The sequence below is a fragment of the Calonectris borealis genome, chromosome Z (genome assembly GCF_964195595.1).
Source record: "Calonectris borealis chromosome Z, bCalBor7.hap1.2, whole genome shotgun sequence".
NCBI lineage: Eukaryota > Metazoa > Chordata > Aves > Procellariiformes > Procellariidae > Calonectris > Calonectris borealis.
In genome coordinates, this window is record NC_134352.1 from 50,722,464 (window position 1) to 50,739,144 (window position 16,681).

At 38.1% G+C, this 16,681-nt stretch overlaps 1 protein-coding gene across 1 annotated transcript in view; it reads right to left on the bottom strand.

The window, feature by feature from the left end:
• The window catches only part of CNTLN (centlein), a 221,234-nt gene that overhangs the window by 143,019 nt on the left and 61,534 nt on the right, over positions 1-16,681 (bottom strand). Inside the window, exons 5-7 of the mRNA XM_075136251.1 lie at positions 16,209-16,343; positions 15,441-15,620; positions 7,185-7,318 (exon numbers count right to left, since the gene is read on the bottom strand). Coding sequence (XP_074992352.1) covers positions 7,185-7,318; positions 15,441-15,620; positions 16,209-16,343 — 449 coding nt within the window. The remainder of the gene's footprint in view (positions 1-7,184; positions 7,319-15,440; positions 15,621-16,208; positions 16,344-16,681) is intronic.

Genomic DNA, 16,681 nt, shown 5'->3' on the forward strand with positions numbered 1-16,681 from the left:
TGTTTCATTTCCCTGACTGTGAGTATACACTAGAAAATGACACATCTTTGCACTGCAGTTACAACACATATATTAATTTTGCACAGGTTCTCCAATCAGATCTTCATTTTGGAAGGGAAAAAAATGGGATAACGTTGAATCCTCAGATACTGTTGGAAATGTGGGTAGTAACTGTTGCCAAAACTACTCTGCTATACTGCTGCTCTTTAATTTGTATGCAAACATCAATTCAGCTATCTGTGTCTGTCACCTGAGAACACACAGTATTATGTGTTCTCTAATGGTCTGCCCACCAGAATATGGTGAGGGACATGAAGGGCAACAAGAGGTTTCTGTAAGTACATTAGCAGCAAAATGAAGACAAGGGATAAAGTGGGCTCACTGCTGAAAACAGCAGGGCCTCTGGTAGCAAAGGACATAAAAAAGGCCAAAGCGCTGAATGCCTTCTTCAGCTCTGTCTTTAAAGGTAACACTTGCCTCCAGCAATCCCAGGTTGCTGTGACTCAGGGATTGTCTCAGTGGAGGAGGATCAGATCAAGGAACATTTAAACAAACTGGACATACACATGTCCATGGGACTTGATGTGATGCACCTATGAGTGCTGAGAGAGGGTCAATAATCTTTGAAAAGTCATGGCTATCAGGGGAGGTTCCTGAGGACTGGAAGAAAGCGTGTCTCACTTATGTTCAAGAAGCAGGATCTGGGAAGGTAGAGCAGTCAGCCTCACCTTAATCCCTGGGAAGGTGATGGACCATATTGAGGACAAGAAGATCCTTTAGTAGGATCATCATGAATTGGGAGTAGTCACCATGAATTTACAAAGAGGAAATGATGCTTAACCGACGCGACAGCTTTCTCTGATGAAATGACTAGCTCAGTGGATGAGGGGAGAGCAGTGGATGTTGTTTATCTTGACTGCAGTAAGGCTTTTGACACTGTCTCCCACAAAATGCTCACAGACAGACTGATGAGGTATAGGCTAGATAAGTGGACAGTAAGGTGGACTTGAACCTGGCTGAGCTACTGGGCTTAAAGAGTTGTGATCAGCATCACAAAGTCCAGTTGAAGGCCAGGCACTAGTGGAGTATCCTAGGGGCTAACATTGGGGCGAATACTTTTTAACATCTTCATTAATGACCTGCACAATGGGACAGAGTGCACCGTTAGCAAGTTTGCTGATGACACAAAACTGGGGGCAGTGGTTGTTTCACCAGATGTTTGTGCTGCCATTCAGAGGGACCTCGACAGGCTGGACAAATGAGCTGACAGGAACCTCATGAAGTTCAACAAAGTGAAGTGCAAATTATTGCCCCTGGGGAGTAATAACCCATATACTAGCACAGGCTGGGCGCTGACCAGCTGGAAAGCAGCTTGTCAGAAAATGCCCTGGGGATGCTGGCGGACACCAGGTTGACCATGAGCCAGTAATGTGCCCTTGTGGCAAAGGCCAATGACATCCTGAGCTGCACTGAGAAGTGCATTGCCAGCGGGAGCAGAGAGGGGATCCTTCCCCTCTGTTCAGAAGTGGTAAGACAAATCTTGGTGCTGTGTTCAGTTCTGGGCTCCTCAGTACAAGAGAGATATGGACATACTGGAGGAAGTCCAATGAAGGACCGCAAAGATGATGAAAGGATTGGAGCATCTGCCATACATAGAGAGAGGCTGGAAAAGCTGGGACTGTTCAGTCTGGAGAAGGGAAAGCTCAGGGGGATAGCATCAACATGTATAAATACTTGATGGGAGTCTATAAATAAGATGCAGACAGACTCTTCTCAGTGGTGCCCAGTCACAGGAAAAGAGGCAATAGGCACAAATATAAAACACATGAAATTCCTGTTAAACATAAGAAAAATGTTTTTATCCTGTAAGAGTAGTCAAACACTGAAAGAAGCTACCCAGAGAGGCTGCGGATTCTCCATTCTTGGACATACTCGAACTCGACTGGACACCACCACGGGCAGCCTGCTGTAGCTGATACTGCTCGAGCAGAGGGCTGGACCTGCTGGAGCAGCGGGACTACACAATCTCCAGAGGTGTCTGCCAGCCTCAGCCACTCAGTGATTCTGTGTGATTCTGTTACTAATTTGCTTGCAGCGTGCTCAAAGAGAGTATACAAAATCAACCCCATGATAATCAGAAAAACAGCTACAAGATAAAAATGAATTTCTGATCAAAATATCTATTAATATGCTTACTCAAATCAGCAAACTACTAAGCACTCTACACGAGAGACACCTGCCTGTCACTGCAGCAGGATAACGATGTCAAGTCCTAAGTAAAATGACACTCTCAGGCGAGCATGTAACAGAAGAAATAATCAAAAATTGCAAATTGGATGTAACAAAGGTAATGACTGGCATTTAAAATATAGGTGCCTATATACACGTATATATGTATGTATATATGCATCTATACATGCATACACAGAAATGCAGAAATATATATACGCAAAATATGTAAATTACATGTGGATGTGTACATGTATGCATACAAGTAGGATATATATACAAATATAAGAACATATTGATAAAATGTTTTGATATACTGTACACTCTAAACAAACACAAATTTAAGAAAAAAGTCACCATCAGCAACACTAATCAAAAAAACAACATTCTCTCAGCTAAGCACCAAAATTGAAACACATACTGCATCTATTTTTTCCCCACCACCCCACCCTCCCCATAAAAAAACACACCATGCTACACTGAGAGTATTTAACTCCATTTAACATTGAAGTCACCAGATATTACTGAGAAAAAAAAACATCTCTCTGTCTCTAATCTAACACCTCAAGACCATACAATGGGAAACGAAGAAATTTACAGAAAGTGAGCTGCGCTCTTCAACTCACAAGAAAGAGCCTGCTATGAAAAATAGTGAGGTTTTTCTCAAGTCAAAATAGAAGAGGATAACTAAATCATTTCAGCCACTAAAATAAGATTACCATAACCTTAGTAGATTTGGCTTTAAACATTGCAAGGTTTCATTACATGAAGACACTACAAACTGGACTGCAGCAAGACTCGAAGATTTGACACCTTGTCCTGCCAATAACAATACAATAACAATTAAGATTCATACTATTGTTTAGGGTAGAGAGAGCTCTGGCACTCACAGCTGACAAGAGTGTGAACTAAAGTTTCCTCCTATCCTTAGAGGATAATATTAAATAAAACCTTTATGTCCTGCACATACCAACAATTTAAGAGTAAACTGTGGTTTCCCAGAGATGTAAATGAAATGAATAGTTACTGTCACTCCAGAAGCTATATAACTGTGCTGCAAATAGAATTAATATTCATCACACCCACCACTTAAGGTGATGTTGTTGGCTTTGTTTCACTACCACAGTTTTGGTGAATATGCTGGGATTCTGAGTACCTCAGTTACCCCCGTTACCAAGAGAATATAAGAGGGTTTGGGGTAATTCAGGAAATCTCTAGATTCCATTACCTGTAGTTTAGAAATACAACACAGTGACAGGCACTATGAATTATGGCTTCTCAGGGGAATGGCATTGATACTATGAAATGGTTTACAGCACACAGCAAAGAATAACCTGAAAATCCCAGAGCAGCAAAATAAGGGCTGAGTAGAAATCCGACTGCCTCATAATTTACAGCATAGAGGTAAACAGCAACAGCAGCAAGGAAAGGGGAGGGGGAGCAGGGCGGGGGGGGGCGGCAGGCAGTATGTTACAAAAGAGGTGGTTGTAAAATGATCAGGGATAGATTCGGACTAGAAACTAATCAAAGGAATGAAGTCCTAGCACACACTTCCAGTAAGAACACAGGGGCAAGAAATTCGAATTCATTTTAGAATAGAGCTTACTATATTTGCAAACAGTTTAATATTTCCTGGATACCTGTGACAGCAAGGCTCAAGTCTCCATGAGTCAAGCAAACCTCTCCAGTTTGATGTGCAGAGTTCCAGAGCTCTCTGCCAATGAGACACAGACCACCAAGTGCTCAGCGGTAAACACAAAGTTCTAAATCCTGATATTTAGCATAATTGTAAAACAAAAATCGCAGAGATGCGTTGCAGTTAATCTTCAGAAGCAAACAGCAAGGTTTAATATTCTTCAAGAACATGAAAATGGAAGGGCTATCAGGGACTCTAAATAGATCCAGAAAATCTGTAGTGAATGCAAACATGAAAAATATAACAAGGAAATGCATTTCACAGCTAATTCAGGAATTTGAAATTAAACCCAGTGAGATCAAGAGTGCTTTGCAAAAATAAAGCCAGCAAAGACAGGCGGTGTCTTCTTGAAGACATCCGCTGTGCAGGATGGATCCTGTAAATACTCTCTGTTCACTGGTCTTAGAAAATTTATCTTCCATACCTCAGAAGTATGTGACAGACTTTTACTGACATTGGGATTTTCAAAACCACCTGCTATTCTGTAGAACCAGAGTTATACTGGAGTACTTCTTCCAAATTTTGGTCCCTGCTAATTTGCTGAAAAAGACTGCCCCTTAAAGAAAACAGTTCTCTTAGCGTCTATAGACATAGTTACTGTTAAACTGAAAAAATCTCTCGGTAACAAACTGACAGATATGCAGAACAGAGCAAAAAGTTACAATTGCACAAGAAACAGAGCACCAGACCATTTGCACATAGACCCTTAGAGACCTTCTTTTCCAATTGATTTTAGAATCTACTGTAAAAATTTCAGACAGTATTACCAAGATGTCAGCTGAAAGAGTATTTTTCTGGATTTGCCTATACTGCATATGAAAGAAGACACCAACTGAAGGAAGCCAGTTTCCTTCCTTTCTTCTTCCAGAGCTTGTTTCTAATAATTATGACTGTGCCTCTGGTCTATTTTCAAAAAAGGGGAGTGTGGGGAAGGCAGGCAGGCAGCAGACAAGGAGAGAAAGACAGAGCAGTGGGGAGAACAGAGAGATTTGCAAATCAGATTGTCTTTTTCAGCTCCAAAAGTTCGAAATTGATGATGGGAAACCGGAGATAGTAAGAGAGATGGGATATTTTCCACACTATTTTTCAAAAGAATTTTCTGTCAGCATTAAATAAAAACTGAGCATTCAGTGTGATACTTTTATAAGACTAAGTTTTAAACAAGGATAACTAAAAAAAAAAAATTATCAGTTAAAAAAGAAATTCTTCAATCATGAGGTCAACACAGTTCTAAGATCTTGGCCTAGGAAGACGAGAAGTTGTAAAGACTTTATTCTCCTCAGATTTTTGCCTTTAATTCTGGAGTTGTTGCTTTCTTTAACTTAAGTAAGAGTTTGGCTTTTGTCTACATAGGCTTTTATTGTTTTGACTTTTTTCTTTTTTCATTAAGAACCAATAGAAAAATACTTTTATCTATGTGCTGACACCTTGAGAAGATAAGGAGAAACATCAGTATTTTGTACTACAAAAAATAAATAATATTTGAAATTCTTAGTTTGTATTGCTAACTACTGAAACTGTGAATTTTATATAACTGTGAATTAGCATAAGCCTTCTTTTTTCATAATAGAAGTGTCAACAAGAAACTTGTAGCCAAAGACAGTTCATTAAGAAAGATTAGCAAACATTGAATTACAATGACACTGATTATATATATACGTATATACAATCTGTCAAGTATAACTCACATACTAGTGATATGGAAAAATACTGTCATTCATCACAATACCAGTTAAGCATCTAGGAAGGAAAACATTTGAGCACACAGAAAAACATACATGATCAGTTTGCCAAACCCTTTTCCATAAATTTAGAAGGTTGGTTATATGGGAAAACATACAGAAAAAGACTTCAAACGCTTCAAAATAAGTATGTTGTCCATCTTTTTGTTACCTCAAGTTCAGACCTTATGTTCAAAAAAGTACTTATTTTAATTACATATTTAAATGAGACGTCTGTGACAAATTCTAAGAGGATGTCTTGTAGTGAATAGCAAAGAATACATTTTGAGAAATTTTAAGTTCAATGATTTGCCCAACTCTGTCTGCAATATCCTAAACTGCAACCAACAAGCAGTGGCTTTGCAAATCTCGATTACCTGACTTTAAAAATGTCTTCTTTGCTGTCCTTAGTCCTCTCACACATATATATATTTCCGAGAATAATTTCAGAAGATAATAAAGCCCATTAGTCTATTGGTGAATTCCACAAATTCCAGTGATTGCCTCTTTCAATAAAATTTCCCATTAAACTTGCCTATTTTTATTGACATCTGAAAACCCAACTATTATACCTTTTAAACATGAAAACAACAAGAAATCATTGTTCCTGTAAAGATTTCAACAAATACTAGGATGACAATTTAGGTCGGAGGCATCAAAAATCATATTTCTATTTTTTTCTGAAAAAGACTGAGATACTGACTTCCTACAGTAAAATTATTTCTGCTTGGAAAGCAAAGAGGAGCGTCCATACCAATGATTTCTGTATCCCAACTGCAGCTCTTCAGGCATCACCACAGTTTGAGGTAATATTAAAGGGAATATTATTTGTCTAACACAGGAATGATAAACACTGTGCATGACTCAAAAGAAAGAAGGGAAAAATGGACAATTGCCTGACAATCCACTTAAAATTACCAATTGTCTTCTGCCATTACCTCCTTTTTGAGGAATTCAGTAGTCTAGTCAATTCATATAATTCATTCCATCCCTCATTTCTTTTCCACGACTCAAATAATGCAGCACTAATCTTACAGATTCAATGTAAAGAAATGGTGTGCGAGACCTAAGATAAATCTTAAATCACTGCACTTTAAACCTTTAGCACAGGCCTATGTAGACTTCTGCTGACTCGTCAGATTTGACTCTAATTAAAAAGTTAAAGTTAAGCTTAAAGCTCTTCCAAGTTAAGGGCATTTAGTCTCTCAAATTAAATGTTAATGTCACTAATCATATTGGTATTTTGTTACTTTCAGTGGTAGTTCTCTGACCCAATGCTAATTACAGAAGTGTAATTTTTAAGGTTCATCCCTACTCAAAAGCTGATAATAATATACTAAGAGACTCTCAGAAAGAGTCTGCATAAACTGTCATCTACTGGTAGACTTCCAAAAGCTTTACATCTTGCAGGACAGAATGGTATGAATACACACTGTTGCACAAAAATATCTCTAATGCAAGATACTGCTTTGTAAGTGGAACAATAGTCTTTTTGAGAAGATTCAGACTTAAAGGTAATGAAATCATTAAATACTTACTTAGCTCTGATCACCTCACAATCCTTTTGGGAGAGTTCTTCCTGTTTCACAGCTACCTGAGATGACAAGTTACTGCATATACTGCGCAAGTCTTTCATTTGTTCTCTTGCCTCTGCTAAATCAGTTTCTAAATTCTGCAAAGAAAGCATTTGAAATGTCTTAAAGATAACGTATAAGAAAGAGTTAAAATGTACTATGCGTGTTATCTACGTATATAGACATATGGATGTGCACATACATACATGCATATATTTATTGTGGTCTAAGCAAATATATATACGTATATATGCATGTGTGCATGTATGAAAAATGTGAAATACCAGGAAAAAAAGCTGTATTTCAGATTTTAGGTGGCCACCTATTCTTTACTGTAGGAAGTTTTCCTGAATTCATTTGCTGCGTGTGGAAGGAGAATCCTGAATAAAATCTTTGCAAAGCAATAGTACACTATTTAACTACTGAACTGATTAAATTGATTAAGCCTTGTTTTCTGTGTAGAAACCAAACAGAAAAAAACTACTAACAAACTCCTAACAAAAAATAGCTATACATTCATTGTTTTAAGTTCTCCAAAAATTGCACAATATTGCACACATGAACTAAGAATCATAGATACAGATTCATTTTTGAAACTGCTTGTTAAAACTGCTCTGATTTTTGCACTTCTAATTCAGTGCAAGGAATAATTTCTCCAGGAAAAAAAAGAGCGTACAAGAAAACTTCTGCAAATGCTCACTGAAAACAATGCAAACAAGCAACAGTTTGCCTTTTACAGTAAGCCTTCCTATAGAAGTCAGTCAGCAAAGTGTGAAGGTATATCTGGGAAATACAGCAGCAAGGCAGCTTACTCAAGCAAGACTCCGGTGTCTACGTAGTGACCTTACGAGAGTTCTCTGGAGGTTTAGCAGCTCAGAAGAATACTTCAGTCCTTAAGAACCTTCGCATGACTATTCTCCCAGAGTGTTTTGAGGCAAGAATGGAAATAGAAATATTACAGCAATATCTAGAGCAGAGTTTCAGAAGGTGGCAACGGCCTTAGACCCACTTTGGTATTATGCCACTCACAGTCACAATCACTTGTTCTCAGTAAGGCAAATATTCCAGAATTCATCAATAATTTAAAATAAATAACTCCTAGTAGGATAGCATCCCAAATCTACTGCCAACAGTATATTAGTTTATCCTCCATTTACATAGAGACTTAGTTAAAGAAATACACATTTTTCCCATTCAGCAATACCTCAAATATTGAAGGTATCAAAACATTTTTATAACTGAAAAGCGAATTATTAATTGTCTCTCTTTAAAATAGCATAAAAATGTCTTATCCATATTTGGATGTATCAGAAGTGTACTACCATCAAATTCTTTGAATCTGGACAAGAATTATCATGTCCTATTAATAACAGTAACATTAATGTGAGGAAATAGCAAAATTCATGAATGAATGAGGTGGGAAAACTATTTGTTTCATGATAAATCTCAGGCTATACTCCTGGTGCACCCGAGTAATGAGTCATCATTCAATCTCAAAGGCAGGGTAGCAAAAATTATTTTTTCTCAGATGACAAAAGATTTCAGAATGATAGGAGACAGTTCATTCTATCAACACATGAGAATGTTGAAGTATAATAAAGTATTTATAACTTAGAACCAAACAATCTTAGCGTTTCTCCTCATTGTTTTTTTTCCCCACAGCAGCTAAGAGTTATCGTATATGTGAACAAAAATGATAACAGTTCACATTTTCTGTGAATACATCCTATTTGCCTATCTTTCACACCACAACAACTACAGAGTTGCAGAGGTTTTTCATGGTAGAGATTAAAAAAAAAATCTGATCTTACCAATGCTCAAGTTCCCATCATCCATTGCAGGGTACAATACAAAGAATAAGCAACAAATGATTTTGTCATAAGTACAACTTCAGAAGTTACACAACGGTAGAATTTAAAAACAGAGAAGAAGTATCTTTCACCCCGTTTGTGACATATGCAACTTCAGATTTTGATTTCAACTAACAAATTAATCAGTTCAACCTTTTGAACTGATTTTGAAACCTTGACTTCTTTTGGAAATCAGCAGCGTTACTGAAAGGGCAAAACAGGAAAAAAGGGGCAAGGAGGAATTGTTATACAATAGCTTATATACTGAAATATCCTATATTGAGGCTTTCAGTAGAGGTTTTGTACTAAGTCAGAAATCTAAGATTATGAAATAACCTATAATCTTTTACACTCAATTTCTGAGTATCTCCATTTTTTTAAAATCACATGGAATTTATTATGTTGCCTTTCAGTTGATACAGTAGCCGAGCAGGTAATTTCATTGCATAAACATGCAGACTGAAAGTTTGCTAAATATTAATTCTCCTAAACCTGATTTTCAAATTAAAGCTAATTTCAGTTGTACATACAGACTATTTACAATTCAATCTTTCAAAGCATATTAAAGCAAAGCAAGTGCTATTTAAAATACAGTAAATCAAAACATCTAATAATTCAGTTATACAAGGACGAAAATGCTTATTTTATAGAAAAATACAAGACACAGTAAATGATACGATAGTTCTTTATAACAGTACTGAAAGTGAAGCACAAAATAATAAGTCTAGTCATTATTTCTAGCCATGAAAATTGGTGATCCTAACTAAAATGAAATTAAGATAAATAGCAGAATAATAATTCAAGGTAAAACATTACAGAAATATTTGATCACTTCAAGCCCAAGAACTATAAACTCAGAAAAATCAGAGAAAAGGTGAATTCAAAAGAACTTCAAACGTGAAAAGCCTAACATACAGACAAGGCATGAGGCAGCATAGCTGTGCATAGATTATGGACTCACTGTGAATTAACACTAAGGTTTTATTATTTGTAGCTTCAAACCCTGAGAAAGTCACTTTCAAATACAGTAGCTTTGTTTTCCTGTTTTTTCTTGTTATGTATTATGACAGAAGTGAGAGTATTTTTTCAAGGTCCCACCTCAGTAAAACTCTCATTTTTCAGTGGAACTAAAATCCCAGGCTCTTCTTGACCAGAGATGGCTGTTTCTCAGCACGTTTCATTTTAAGAGAACACCTCTCCCTGTCTTTAAAAGCTCCCACCTTCAGAATTTAGGATCTTTAAAAAGTACTTTGCCAACCAGGAAAAAAAAACAACAAACAAACAAACAACCAGTAAGCAATTCCAGTACCTTTTAGGTCACCTCCCCTTAAAATCTGCCAGTCTGACATTTTTTCTGTCTACACACAAAGCCTTTTGTAACTGTCTGAGTTTGGGAAAATACACATCCTTGTTATTATTAAACAATAACTTAAGTAACCTCCACCCAAAGAACAACAAAATAACTCAAACACCTAATTCATTCTTAAATATGGAGACTCATCCATGCATAAGGTGGCTGATTGACAGCTTTTCCGCTTGTGCACTTTCAGGAGATACAGAAAGCTCATACAAGCCCTGGGAAGCATAAAAGAGTAATTCGCAAGAACTACTTTAAGGCAGAAAGCAAAACCCTATGTTAATTTTTTGTACACTGTACATTACTTATATGAAGGTATATATGGGAAAGACAAACAATGAAACACAATTGCCACCCTTTTAGCCACCTTCCTTATCAGGTCTCTTCCTGTTATCAGGTCTGTCCCTGTTTTCTGCCTCACTGGGATTTTGGCGAATATGACAAATCTTTAAAGAAATATTTCTTAAATGGACAAACTAGCCATAGAAGCTTTTTCTCTCAATTTTAAAAAGTTGAAATTTATACCTCAATTCAGTTTATAGCAGGTCTGGAAACAACCAGTCTTTGAAAGTGACAAGTGACACTTTTCTGCACAGAAAATGGTTTAAAGACTGAAAAAGAATGGGCTAGTAACACTTAGTTAAGTCTCTGAACAGAGGGCCACTTTTCCAAAAGAAGAATCTGACATTTTCTATCATCTAATACACATTTTAAAAACAATGTTGGGGGGTAGCTTACATTGATAAGGTTTCATTTTATTCTTCCACAAATATAGGAGATTAACATGAATAATGTCTGTATACATCATCTACAATATTGTTAAATATAGTGTTTATTACCAAAAAACATGTACAAAAAGAGATGCTGGTTCAAGTCCCAAATTCAAGGCTGAGAGGCAGAACTGACTTTCAGAAGGGGATATCATTTCTGAATTAAAATTATTTTTATCTATAACCATTTTTACAATCACTTGAGAACAACAATACAATTCCATTATTGAATTTGCTCAAAAATTACTTTTTAAAAGCATTGCAGGGACATGTTATATTGGGGTGTATATATTAGAACATCACCTGCAGCCCAATATCATGTAGTGTGATGATGTTGTATTTGGCCTTTGTGAATAAGGAAATTATTATTCTTTATTGTTTATAAGCATCCTGTTAAGAGCCAATCTGGCATTCAATATTGATTCTCGAGTGTCAGGTAATAGGAATGGGGAATGTCAGGAACAGAGAAACTAACTCAAACTGAAACTTAGATTTTCAAGCAAATATTTACAGAAGAGTTTATGTAAAAACAGTGATGAACTACAGGAATAACTTTGTGTTTTTACAAATTATTATTTTACGAAATACTGATAAAAAACAATTAGACAACATATCACTACTTCCTAGAAGTCAAATACAACATTTCCCTCTTGCAGACAGTATTTTTAATATGCTTCTCAATCTTTGCAATAGTCTCGTGAGAAAAACAACTTCACCTAACTCTGTCCACTAGTGAAGGAGTATAGTCATTTGTCTAATATCACAGAAGCCAGCGGAAAAAAAAAAAAAAAAGGTGGCAGAAGCTGGGGCATCAGACCCATGGACACATGCAGGCTGGCGGAGACCTGGCGAGGCCTTCAGTCACAGACCCTGCCTAAAGCAAGTTCAGCCAGGGAGTCCAACCAGGTTGCTTAGAGCTTTAGAAAATCAGGGGTTGAAACCTCTAATGATGGAGATGGCCCAACCTCTATGGGTCCTAGCCCCATTCCAGGGCTGTCCTCCTGGGGAAAAGGCCTCTCCTTATCTCCAGTCTCAGCTTTTCCTGTTTCAGCTTGTGCTGCCTCTCACTTTTCCGCCACACAAAGCTGTGAAGAACCTGGCTGTATCTCCTCCATCCCCTCCTGTTGGTGCCGGAGATGCTGCTGGATGGCCCCAGCCCCAGAGCCATGCCTTCTCCTGGCTGCCCCACAGCCTCTCCTTGCAAGGCAAGGTCTCCAGCCCCACTGTCTCACCTCCAGCCAGTTTACTGATGTCTGGCTTGTACTGCACCCAAAAATTGGTGCACTATTTAGAGTACTGAGCAGAGGGGGTCAATACCTCCCCTGGCTTTCAGGGCCATGCCCTGCTCACTCCCCTCTAGGCACTGCTGGCCCTCGTTGCTGCCTGGGTGTACAGTGCTGGCCCTGATGCAGCTTGCTGCCCACCAGTGCCCAGGGCTGTCCCCCAGAGCTGATCCCCAGCCCCTGTATGGCTGCAGGGCTCTGCCTTCCCAGGCAAGACTCATCATTTGTCCTGGTTAAGGCTCCTGTTGGCCCATTTCTGTCAAGATCCATCTGGATGGCAGCAGAGCCCTCAAGCACATCCACTTCCCCCCAGTTGGTGTCATCCGCAAACTTGAGCATGCCCGCTGTCTCCTCTTCCAGGTCACTGATCAAGATTTTAAACAAGACAGGTCCAGGATAGATCCTGCAGTACCACTTATTACCAGCCTACAGACAGAGTACCTATTAACCACAGTTCTCTGAACCCAAACATCCAAATAGTTCTTTCAAACATGTTGTTGTCCACCTATCCAGCTGTAACATCCTAACTTGGGTACAAGAATACAGCAAGACAGTGTCAAAAACCTTGCTAATGTTAAGGTCAATCACAACCAAGCTCTCCTCTTGTCCACAGACACAATCATTTTACCACAAAAGACAAATCAGGTTGCACAGGAACGATTCACTCGTGGTAAATCCATGATTGTTCCTAATCCCTTTCTCAATTATGTACCCAGAAATTACTCCCAAGACAACTTTCTTTGTGATTTTCCCAGGGACTGAAGTGAGGCCAACCAATCTTTGTTCTTGGATTATCCTTTTCATCGGAGACCTCCCCTGATCTCTATACTACTTTTGAAAGATGATAGGCAGCAGCCGGACAGTGGTATCAGACAACTCTCTCAGCACCCTTGGATGCAGTTCAGCATGGATGTGTACTAATCAAGTTCTCTCAGATATCTCCCAACTCATCCACTCTTTGCACTCCTCCTTGAACTCTGCCTCTAGGCACAAATGCTTGGGGGAATCTTGTTGGAGGTCAACAAGACGACACTCAGTACCTCTGCTATATCTATTACCTCCTGTCACTAATTCATCCTTCCCTTTGAGCAACAGGCCCCTGATGTCCTTGTTCAGCCTTTTACTATTAAGGTAGTGCAAGAAATTCTTGTTATACCTGTCATCACTTGCAAGTCTCAACTGTGGGTAGGTTACCACCATCCCTGAGTGCCCAGGCAATGTTTCTGAACTTCTCCTTTGCAGCTTTCACTGCTTCCACTTCCTCAATACTGCTTTCCACCCCCACCCTACACCGGAGTTTGGTGATTAATTCTGTTTAGCCAAGCTGGTCTCCTGATACATCCACTTGTTTTCCTGAGTATCAGGGTGGACCATACTTGGGCTTGGAGGAAGCTGTCTTTAAAGACTTGATAATTTTCCTAAGCTCTTTTACCTTTCAGTGCTGCTTCTCATGGGATTCCACCTACCACTTCCCTGAACAAACTGAAGACTCTCCTCCTTAATTCCAGGTCTGTACTGTACTACTCTCCTTCCTTTATCTTCTCAGGATCTTGGTCTTCACAATTTCATGGCCAAGGCTGCCACTGATTATTATTTCCTTAATCAGTTCTTCCTTGCCTGTGAACGCTGCATCCAGCCTTCTGTCATTCCTGGCTGGCTCAGGGAATACCCATCCCAAGAAGTTACTTCTGTCACCCTCTAGACACCACCTCGACCTGCTTGTGAGCCCACTCTGAAACATCGACACTACTTATTCCCATTCCTGGATTCACATGGCTGTGACGCACCTTTCTCTCTTGAGCATGCTTTATCAGCCAGGAGGAAAGATACACTAAAAATTATTCTAAAAATTATTCTGTTTTGAAGATGTGGGTAACAATGATTTTCAATAATTTATGCAATATTACAAGCACTACATTTGACAACTTGAAAATTATTAAATCAGTTTAGTACACACTAGATTTTCTCCCCCAAGCATCAACAAATCATTTGCTGTCCTGGGAACCCTATGATCCTTTCATCATAACTACTCCAAAGGCCTCAATTTGCAAGAACTTTACTTCCCATGTTAACAGATCTGAATGAAGCTCTTTACAAAGGGTTTCCATCAGCACAACAACCAGCAGTGTCACCAAAACCACTGAATTGTTGGTGGAGGAAAAAAGACGTTTCTGGGCAAGATGCTGATTAGATAGTTACTACATTGAATATACCGGAAGGTCAGGTACTTTGATAGTGTAGAAGAGCACAGCATTGTAAGTGTAGAAGAGCACAGCATTAGCCATGTAAATAAAAAGAATCCACTAAATAGGCGTGTATATATGCAACCATCAAACACTGATACCATGTTTGTGGCTTATTTCTCACAGGAATTTAAAAAAAACTTGCCAATTTTCACTAGCAAACTAGACAAAGTATCATTTAAATAAAAGATACAATGTATTCAATTATTTCCTTCTTCATTTTATCAAAAGCAGTGAAAATAACTTTTTAATATATTATATGCAATAATAAGACCTCTCACAGAGTGAAGCCCTCTGGAGGCTAGGATACAATTTATTCGACACTGCAGTTAAAGTTTTAAACTGTTGTTCTGTTAAACAAATATCAAGTCTACTGCAATCAAATTATAGGTAAGTAAATTATACATTGAGAAAAAATTGTAAATGATAATACTTTTAAACTTTTATTATTTCACATATATATATTTTATCTTAAAATACAGTATCTTTTATTTTTTAATGATTACATTTTAAGATGACTATTTGAAGTCAGATTCCTGCTTTGCAACATCAATTTTTAAAAAGCTGTGGGTCTTAAGTGAAGGAATGTAAATGAATGCAAGTCCCCACTGGTACATTTGAATATATAACATGTTATTTAAAGAAAATAACTTCTAGTGCAAATGTCTGGAGAAGTTAATTCTGAAATAACATCCAGGAGTCCATTCCACTTCGTACCTTTATTCGGGCATCATTGCCAGATTTTTCTGTTTTCCGTTGTGCCTCCTGCTTCCTCAGTTTCTCCAGGTCATTGAGCAGGTCAGCACAGCATGTATTTAATCCCTTATTTTCCTCCTCCAGGTTTTTTATAACCAGTCTGTTTTGCTCTTCCTTCTTCTGTGCACACTCCTCAGTGTCCTGTAGAACAGTACCACAAGGGCCGATAAACAAAAAAAGTGAGAACTAATCAGCAAATATAAACTGTGCAGTTTTACCCTCACAGCAGCTTCTTCTATATTTGATGGCCAAGGTCACCTGTGTACTTTTATTGGCCTCTTTCATGCAGGTGGAAGGGTCATATTTTTTAGCTGGATGACAGCTTTGATGAGTACACATTTGCAAAGAGCCCATTAATTGATCAAGCTGCCTTTGATGCTGTCCCCAGCTATTTTTGAGACCCACACAGACATATCCTCCCAGACCTCGGCTTTATCAATTAATAATGCCAGTCCCATCAGAATCTAATTACAAGAAGCCACATCTTCACACTCCTACTTTCTTTGCTCCATTTCCATCATTAACTATTTATCTGAAAGTTATAAAGCTTGGATTCTTGGCTTTAAAGCATGTTCCTCGGAGTTAGTATGTGAGAAAATGGTAAGGTACAGCAAGGCCTAAGGCAATTTTTTCTCCAAGCTTGTCACTTTCTGTGCCACAAAGGCTGACATTGCTTAAAGAACTGCTTCAAAGCTACAGTCTTATGAAACTACGTACAAGTCAATATACCTTAAGTTCTTGGCTTTTATCTTTAAATTTCTGGTTCAAGTTACTGAATTCATTCTTCAAATGGGCATTTTCCTCATCCACAGCAATTTTGCTCTGTAGTAAGTTTTTTATCTCCTGCTGGTGTCCTGTGAGTCTCTATTTAAAAAAAAAATAATCTGTTAATAGAGAAAAAGCAATTGCAAAAGAACTGTAAAATGCATGTACTGGATTTTAGACCTGTGTATTTTAGACCTATGAAATGTAGCAATCTGATATATGTAGTTTTATACGTAGTTTTATTATTTTCATTTCATTAGTACTATAATCATACTCAAAACTGCATGACTATATGATACAGTAACGTAAACGAGGAACTGAATATCTTGCTGTTACTAAACAAACGAGCCCAAAAATGCAGAACTGAATGGAAATTATCCAGTCAAGTTTAGACAGACAGTCATGTGCAGAAGTTATACTTGTGGTTACAGATTAAG